This window comes from Daktulosphaira vitifoliae, unplaced genomic scaffold, assembly GCF_025091365.1.
Source record: "Daktulosphaira vitifoliae isolate Bord-2020 unplaced genomic scaffold, ASM2509136v1 Scaffold_2, whole genome shotgun sequence".
Lineage (NCBI taxonomy): Eukaryota > Metazoa > Arthropoda > Insecta > Hemiptera > Phylloxeridae > Daktulosphaira > Daktulosphaira vitifoliae.
Window position 1 is genome coordinate 38,973,329 of NW_026099573.1, and position 9,996 is coordinate 38,983,324.

The 9,996-nt window shown below is 23.8% G+C and overlaps 1 protein-coding gene across 2 annotated transcripts; it reads right to left on the reverse strand.

Annotated features, from left to right (window-relative positions):
* Positions 1-503: 503 nt before the first annotated feature.
* Positions 504-8,022, reverse strand: LOC126899486 (uncharacterized). Of its 2 annotated transcripts, XM_050674455.1 has the most exons (10): positions 7,654-8,022; positions 6,752-6,867; positions 6,468-6,686; positions 6,196-6,414; positions 5,999-6,139; positions 2,372-2,554; positions 2,101-2,296; positions 1,860-2,039; positions 1,716-1,799; positions 504-522 (listed from the first exon to the last, which is right to left on the reverse strand). In XM_050674455.1, coding segments are annotated over exons 1-10 (1,488 nt in total). In that variant the 5' UTR covers positions 7,802-8,022; the 3' UTR covers positions 504-520. The 2 variants fall into 2 exon arrangements, with proteins under 2 accessions (XP_050530412.1, XP_050530411.1); XM_050674454.1 differs by lacking the exon at positions 504-522 and having other exon boundaries at positions 1,613-1,799.
* Positions 8,023-9,996: the final 1,974 nt, after the last annotated feature.

Sequence of the window (9,996 nt, forward strand, 5' to 3'; positions counted from 1 at the left end):
AAAACGAAAAAATCCCAAAAAAATGAACTTATGTTAAAATATTGGTATTTTATAAAAATAAAATGTAATACCAGGAATTAATAAGCATTTATATATTATTATATTTTTAAGTACTTAGGCACGATTTCAATAATTTGTTTGAAAATCCATTTTTATAAGAAAAAATCTAAAAAAATGGCTATTTTAAAACTTCGAAAAAATTAAAAATAAAAAAAAAATTCTTATAAAGATAAAAATATGTCTTTGTGTAGTCTAAAAATGTAAAAATTATTTAAAAATAAATTACTATAAAATAATAATTGGAACAAAAGTTATTGAATTTGTATTATATTTTTAATTTATTCTATATAATCATTTATAAAATTGTTTTAAAATTTAAGAAGGGCTAAGTTCCTCCAATTAGTATGTCCATGTCTCTCAAGATGTGTCCAGCGTGATCTCATCAGCATTTTTAAGTGGACACCAGCATTATAATATAATGTTGGGATAATATTTCTACTTTTTGATAATTCTTACAACATCCTAGTAATAAAAATAAAACTTTTATCTAAATTTTTTATAAATAAATTGTCTTACAAAAGTTTTGATATATTTACGTTACACAATTAGTATGTTTACCAAACTTGTTAGCAAAAGTTTTCAAAACTTATTTTAACATCACATAATAAGATAAACTTTATTGATATGCTCAGGAATTCTTTTGGTTATAGTTTATTAATAAGTATTTGTTATGAAATAATACAACTTACTGGACATCTAGAGATGTATTCCAACAGGGAGTCAGCAGCAACACACACTCTCAACCGTTCCATTAAATAAGTCGTTAAGTTAAGTTTAATTAAATTAGTCAGTGGTTCTATAGTATATAAAGAGTATGGTTGTGACAATGGTAAAAAATCAACTGCTGTTAAGCCCGTATGGTTCATGACTATGAATATGTAATGTTTATGTATGCAATTTGAACCCTTGTTGGTTTAATGTGGTATTACTGTGTCAAAAATCACCTAATGCTGGATTATGATCTTATGACAGTTATAAGAGATGTAGATATGAGCACAATATCGTATCATTATTTAGAAGACAATGTAGTAGTATTATACTAACTTATTACATAAAGAAGAATAGAAACTCTAGAATTACAAAATTATTGTTTAAATTGCATTAAATCAAAACTAAATTACTTAAACTTTTTCGTTAAGCAATTAAACATATTTATTAAATGTATAAAATTATCCCATTATTATTTGTCTTGTCTCATAATTATTTGTCCATATTCAACATAAGAAAGTAAATATTTGAACATAAAAAATTTCATCAATAAATAAATCCATCTGTGAAAATATCTAAATTTCGCTAATATTCTTTAGATAAGTAAACTATCTCAGTAATTTTAGTTGAATTACTAAAAACTAAAATATAATATCAAACAATCAATAATTGATAGAATATTTTACAGTTTAAAACAAAAATAAGGAGTAGCTCAAAATTACTAGTTAAGCTTTTATCCTAGATAAGTGAGTAAGTTATAATTTACTAAAGAGCCTAAACAATTTTATTATTTTTAAACTAACGAATTTAACCAATGTTATAGTGTTATTTTTTATAATTTCAATTACAAATTGAAAAATTTTTAATAATAAGATTAGTTGTAAATGTTTAATTTTCTTAAAAATAATAATTATAATAAAATGAAAAATGTTATAAATACTAATTACAATCCATATTTTCAATAAAATTTACAATTGACTGATCAAAATCTGTATTATTTATATCATCTACCATTGATGAATTTATTTGAGCTGTAAATAAAAATTAATAATAGATAAATAAATTAGGATACTAAAATAAAACAAACTCACAACTATTCATGATAGTAGCACCATCTACATGCCCTTTTAATTTTTGACTTTCTTCAAAGAATTGATTTGGATGGTTAATTGCTGTAGATGATGGAGACACATTATGTTTAGCCTCAAAATACTTGGTACAAGCAATTTGGTAGTGACCATTTTGAGAAAGATTTAAAATTTCTTGAATACCTATAGTCAAAAATATAATAACTAATAAAAAAAAAATGAACATAAAAAATTTGACAAATACTTTGAACTGAAATATTTGAAGTTTCCAGTAATTGTTTTAAAGCTTGACTATTAGTATGTTTATAAGGACATCCATGGTATTCATCCATCCCCACTGAACTCATAATTATTTTCATACAACTGTAAGGAGTGTAGTTAGTCTTTCTACCTTCTTTACCATAATTATGTCTAATATTATAGCTGTATTGTTTATCAAACTGAAATTATAAGTTACAATTGTTATTTTTTTAATAATTAATGATTAATAAAAACTAGTACAAATACTTTTATACCTTATTTGAATCAATTTTTTTAGTAAATTCTGATCTCCAAAATATTAAAGCTTGTTCAAGCGGTAACCCAGCACCTTTTAAAAATAAACCATATTGTTGACGAGCTTGATGTTTTAAATGATGATCAGTCCTTAAAACAACATGCAATCGTTTCATACACAATGGAAAAGAATCCTTAGAAGCCTGTAATTATTTTATAGTGATATAATATATAATAATATTTTATATTATAAATAAAAAATACTATGAGTATTTTAATAATACACAATTTTTTAATTTTGATATATCAATTTAAGTTAGCATGTGAGAAATAGATAAGAAAAACAGTAGCACAGTGGGGTCACGGCATAGTGGAGACATTGCATAGTAGGGTCCAGTATAGATTTAATCTGACAGTGATTAAAATCACTATCATAAGAAACGCTTCGATGCAAATCTGTAGATAGTGTTTAATTTTAAAAAATTGATGGATAATTGCAAAAGCAACATCAACTTCTATTAAAATAAAATACAAAACCCATAATTATCATACAAAAATAGTATATTTTTCAATATGGTAGCCATTTGCGTATAGAAGATAGATCGTCGGGACAAATTTTTTTTTTTCATTTTGTAGTACATAAAATAAGCTTTAATTTTATATATGTTTGAAGAACGCAGTAATTCCAGAACATTTTCAAAAATTAAGTTGAAAAAGTTATTTTTTGTAAAAAAGTTACTATTTTAAATCCTCCCAGTGAGCAGAATAAGTGTTAGATTTTCAAAAAAAATTATATCAAATGAAAGGGAAATATCTAAGGTTTCAATACAAAAAAATATTATTTTTATTTGTTCATTTTTGAAAAAGTTATGGCAGTTTTAAGTACAAAAAACATCCCGATAAAATGTAATTTTTATCGCAAACATTACATTTTTTTTTAAATTTTCGACAGCCATTTGCACATAGAAGATAAGTCGTCGGGACAAATTTTTTTTTTTCATTTTGTAGTACATAAAATAAGCTTTAATTTTATATATGTTTGAAGGACGCAGTATCTCCGAAACATTTTCAAAAATTAAGTTGAAAAAGTTACTATTTTGAAAAAAGTTACTATTTTAAATCCTCCCAGTGAGCAGAATAAGTGTTAGATTTTCAAAAAAAATTATATCAAATGAAAGGGAAATATCTAAGGTTTCAATACAAAAAAATATTATTTTTATTTGTTCATTTTTGAAAAAGTTATGGCAGTTTTAAGTACAAAAAACATCCCGATAAAATGTAATTTTTATCGCAAACATTACATTTTTTTTTAAATTTTCGACAGCCATTTGCACATAGAAGATAGGTCGTCGGGAAAAATTTTTTTTTTTTTATTTTATAGTACATGAAATAAGCTTTATTTGATATATGTTTAAAGGACGCAGTATTTTGGGAACATTATCAAAAGTTCAGTTGAAAAAGATCTATGTTTTTTACAATATTTTAAGTTTTGAACTAAGTTTTCTATATGGGGAAATTGTCCAATTTTAATAAAAAGTATGTCAAATGAAAGATGTACTTATAATGTATTTAGAAAAAAAAAATTTGTGCTGATATATACATTTTTCAAAAAGTTATAGCATTTTTAAGTTGAAAATTTAAAATCGAAAATCGAAAATTTTAACACAAAAATAGTGTTTTTTTAACTACGGCAGCCGTTTAAATGTAGAAAAAAAAGTGTCGGGACAAATTTTTTTTTTTCATTTTGTAGTACATAAAATAAGCTTTAATTTGATATATGTTTAAAGGACGCAGTCTTTCCGGAACATTTTCAAAAATTAAGTTGAAAAAATTAATTTTTGTAAAAAAGTTGCCATTTTAAATCCCCCCCAATGAGCAGGTTAAGTGATAGATTTTCAAAAAAATAATATCAAATGAAAGGTAAATATCTAAGGTTTTAGTATAAAAAAAAATTATGTTGATTTGTTGATTTTTCAAAAAGTTATGGAAGTTTTAAGAAAAAAAAGTGAAAAAATTTCGAAAATTAGCGATTTTTAAATTTGTAATTTTTTTGGATATTTCCCCCATTTGCGGGGAACGAGGGAATTTTTTTCAATTTTTAAGGGTAATGTCTTCAACTAGATACGATTTGTGATCTTTTGACGTATTTTTGAAATCGGTCCAGTGAGAGCTGAGAAAAAGTGGCAACAGACATAAAAAAAAAAAAACATCATAATAAATCAATACCTTCTCCGCTTCGCATCGAAGCTAATATAAAATAATCATGTTTAATATATCAAGGATAAATATAATAAAAAGCTGAATATAACTTAATAAAAAAATAGATTTTTTTAATTTTTTACATTTACAAGTAAAGTTAATCCAATTATTATAATACACTCAATTACAAAAAAAAAAAAAATTAGATTTAGATTCGATACACAACTGAGAAAGTATTGATTTTACTCTGTCTGTTTTTTCTTTTTTTTAACAGATTAAACTCATTGAGACATTAAATAATCAAAAATTGTGAGCTATTAGTCGTTAAAGCAAAAAATTATACAATTTTAAGTCAAAATGAATGATTTTATTGGTATTAGTTCGTTAGTCACTATCTACATCACTCAAAACTAAATAAAAATAAAGCTCATTAAAGTATTAAAAAAAAAGACATTCTTCCATCTCATCTTGCATAAATAATTGATTTTTAAAATAAAAAATCATGTAATATTGAGTGGATATGGTTTATTTATTTCAAATATTCCTTATTTTCAAAAACTTACACATCCAGGCATTTTACGACAACGACTTTAATCAACATCACATATTAATCTAAAAAAAATGTCTTAAGCATAAGTGCTCTATTTAGAATCCTGTCTGTATTTTTTTTATTCATAAATAATTCTCAATAATTTTGTAATTTTAGGTCCATCCCATATAGTTTATAAGATGATAAATTTAATTTTATTCAATGAAAACTATCTTATAAATTAAAAAATTATAACCTTAATAACTTTTGAACCTGTAATTTGAAAGTTATTAACATCTTAAAGTATAGAATAGATGTGAGGAGTTTGGTTATGACTATTTTTATCATTAGAAATTTATCAACAACACCTTTTCTTATTAGCTGACAATAAAAATTTCATATCAACAAAAATAATAGTCAATAAGAAATTTTTTAAATTTTCATTTTGTATATATGAGCAAGTTATAATAAATATAATAAAAACTAATCACTTGAGGTTAACATTATTTAAAACTAAAAATGTATTTAAAATATTATGTTCATAACTAAAAATTTATCGAAAAATTGGATGTGTAAGATTATTACTTGATTACATTATTATTTGAAATTACTAAAAAATATTTAAATTATTTTATAGATAATAATATTAATATGTGTAAAAAGGGTGTAGTGTGATGGAATGGACACTTTAGATGATGTTAAGTTCTGAAGTTAATCTTTGCCTGTCACTACAAATTATCAAATGGGTTACTACAAATTAATTTCAACAGCAGTAAACACTATGTTTCCTAGTACAGAGGACAAAAGGGAAACCACTATACTTAATAATTCCAATACACCATTCTAATTTTTAAAAATTGGCTGGTGTTAAACAATTCAAAAGTTGAAAAAAAATATTAATGTAATTAAAAATATTTACATAGTCAATATTGTTGATTGATAAGGAAGACATGTTTTCAGAAATAGAATAATTTTTGCCCATATAAGATTGATTTAAGTATTTAATAAATGCCCCAAATCGTTCATCTTCACTAATTATACTGAATTTTTGGAAACATTTCTGAAATTTAAAAAAACAATTAATCATTAGATTAGTAAATAAGCTTATGAAATTACAATTAATTCTTGAGAAAGTTCTGATCTGTAGCTTTGACAAATTCCAGATATAACATCTGTTTGAATAACATACGCAAAGCCATTCCGGAGAAATACTTTTCTGTTACGTATTAACTCTAAAACTTGATTCCAACGAACTTTAAAGTATTCATTATTACTAACTGAAGTTGTGAATGAACTCATATTTTCAGACATTATTTTAAATTCTTCTTCAGTAACCTAAAAATAAAGTAAATAAACTTCTATACAACTTTAACATTTAAATTATATACTGCTGAATAATTTGTGTCATTCGATGATAAGAATCTTAATTTATCAATTTTGGACAAAAATGACCATCGTAATCTGAATAATTCTACTTCTCTATTTATAAACCATTTACGCAGTTCATCACTTTTACAATAAATAAGTCTTAGAATAAAATGAGAACATAAATCTCTTTTCCTTATTTCTGAACTCTCTATTGGATCTTTTGAATGATTACCACTTATCTAAAATATAAATAAAAATCTAGTATAATAATTAGTTATAATTTATGAAAAATAAAATAACACACCAATTTATACATATGTTTTAAACCTTCTTTCTTAATTTCTTGAACAACTGACTTTGTAAATTCTTCATAGTTATTGGTATTACCTTTCAAACTTAATTGTTCCAATATCTGTAAGACTATAAATCAAACTATCATTGTCAAATTATTATTTTAATTAATTTAAATACAAATTAATTTAATATTTAATGGTTATATTAAAGAAATTAAAATAGTTTACTAATATTATACTAATCATTATTTTTATATAGTAAACCAACTCTTATCTAAGTTTGTATTTGTTTTACGTTTTAAATTAAATATATGCTATTGTTATATTTTTAAAAATAATAATTATTTTTAAAATCAATTATATAATTATTATATAATTGATTTTAGGGTTGCCCTACTCTAGCGAGTAGAAACATATATTTTGGCGCAAGAGGTCTTAGGTTCAATTCCTAGGGTACCAATGAGATTTTTCTGTGATTTTCTTATTGATGATATCTTGTCTCTGTCCATCACTTGTTTGGCATAGAATTATCTTTAACTCCCTTACACATGAAAGAGGGATACCACCCTCTGTAACATGTTAAGTTCGAGAAATAGAAGGTTGTAAAACTGACCATTATTTTAATTATATGAATGATTTATAAATATCTGATAATATAATATATTTTAATTAAAAATCTTCTTAAGTTCTTTGTCTTATTTTTATTTGAAAAAGAGAATATAAAAAATAATTTAAATATATTGCAATTTAAATTTACATAAATATTTTACTAGGTAAAGGACAATTTTGTAAATTTTTAATCATATGAAAAGTAAATAGTTTGATCTATCTTTAATATTTTGATGATTCATTTAACTTCTTAAATGCCTAAAAAAATACTTAAGCAACTGTCAGATAACCTTATTCTTCTTACCTTTTAACCTTTCAATGGCCCATTCTTCAAATTCATCTAAATTCAAACTTATGTCAGGAATTTCCCGATAAAGTTGCAAATCATTAGCAAAAGTAAATTCTTCAGTTTTTTCAGATGTAACTGCTTTCCGACTAGGAGTAAAGTTCATTTTTCTTTAATGCTATGTAGGTAAAACAATTAGAAATACAATAAGCAAAATATATATACAACTCTTTATAAAACTGTTTATAAATTGAAAACAATTTTAATTCTAACTTTAAATTAAAAAGTATACAAGTAATGATTTTATTAACAACTAATCATTCATTTCATATTTATTACTTAATAATCTTTAAAACTTTATCACATAAGAATTATGAATAAAAAATAATAATTGAAATGCATTTAAATCTTAAGTAACTATTTAGTTTCAAAATTTTTTGAACTTTTGTTATGAGATAATAATTTTTGGCGGCAACTAAAACACAGTAGATAACATCTGATAATAATTTTTTAGAAAGAGTTTCATGGAGAAATAATATGAATGAAGTTAACTATATTTTGACAGTAATGTGTTGCTAATAGCAAATATATCACCATTAGAGAGCGTAATTTTTTTTTTATAAAATAAAGAACTAAAATTTAATCTTATTTTCTTTGATTTTCAACAAAAATCTACTAGCACTTCAAAACAATATTTCTACTGGAATTATTGCAGCAGAAAATATAATCGTTCATCCAATGTTATTTAATTAATTCAATTTTTGCGTCTAACTATATATGGACAAATAAACTTGTGGTTATTAAGTGGAACAAATCTACAAAATTTTATTTCATATTAAAATATATCTATCAATTAAAATTTAATGAAGTCCTTTATTTAATTGATTTTTATATAATTTATCAATTTTACTCTTTTTATGTTTTCTTTTAGGGCATATCAGTTCTTTTTTTTAACCTAAATATTATTTTATGTATTTTGAATATATTAATGTAATTTATAATTATATATATTAATATATTAACACGTTCATGGACAAAATCATATATTACTGATATAGCAATAATATTTTCAATGATTTCTTATGAAGGAGGAAGTTATTCTTATGCATCTCATAAAACCAGTGTTTGTTAAATACCATTTCATTAACTGTCCATAAACGTGTTAAAATAATGACCCGAAAAAAAATTTATTTTTTCTTCAATTTAATTAATTATTAGAATGACCCGAATTTTGGCATACTGATATAAAATTGTAACTAAGTTTTTTTAAAATTTAAAGAAAGGTGTTATTTTAGATAAATTAGCATGAGGTTGGTTAATAGTAAAAAAAATCGAGTCTTATAAACATGCAAATGACTATTGTATTGATATCATATCCGGTGATGAAATAAAAAAACTATACTAATAATACTCCAGGAGAGCAGTTGTACATATAATAGCATTACTATACAACAAATATGAAATGTTAAAGGTTAAATTAATATAGTAATACTTAATTAAACTAAAAATGTTAAATATTTAAAGTGACTAAAGGATAAAAATTTCAATTTAAAAACACAATTCATCAAAAAAGTAGATCTTGCATTAATTAATCTTCTTCTTTTTTCTCGCCTTAATCCATAATACTTGGGGTCGGGCACCCTTATCCTAAACTTCTACTTGACACGATCACCAACATCATCTACGCTCATATATCATCAGCCGTCATATCGCATTCAATTACATTCTTCCATCTCTTTTTTGGTCATCGTCTACCTCTTCTTCCTTCAAAATTCAATTCTATAACTGTTCTTACAGCTTTCCAACATTGCAAGTACCTATTTTTACTATGTATCTATCTTTCTTCCTTTTACACGAGTCCAGCCTAGTTTAAGTGGTGATGTCTCACTTAACGTTGACACTACAAGCGTTGGGTAGACCTACACACATAACAGGTGAAACAGCTACCGCACAAGTTGTCCGACTGGTATCAATCATGTTTTTATGTATGTACCTAATGTAATCCTACTTAAAATTATAATTAATTTTGTTTATCAAAATGTAATTAAAAATAACTGGTATTAATTCATAAAAATTATCATATATTTTTATTTCCAAGATATACAAATAGTTTTTAATTGATATATAAAAAACCTTATGCACAATAAAGAATGAATAAAATATATTCATATTTTCTTATTAATTAGGTTTAATAACAGATAGATCAATGTAAATATTAGAGTTCAAATGAGCCGCTAAAATAAATTTATTTTTAACAGTATTTTTTTTCTCTTAATCTAGTGGTGACACTGAGTGTAGTTTTATGTCCTCCAATAAGAGCCCGTGTAATTTCTTATCAGTGAACATTCTGATTTACTCTAT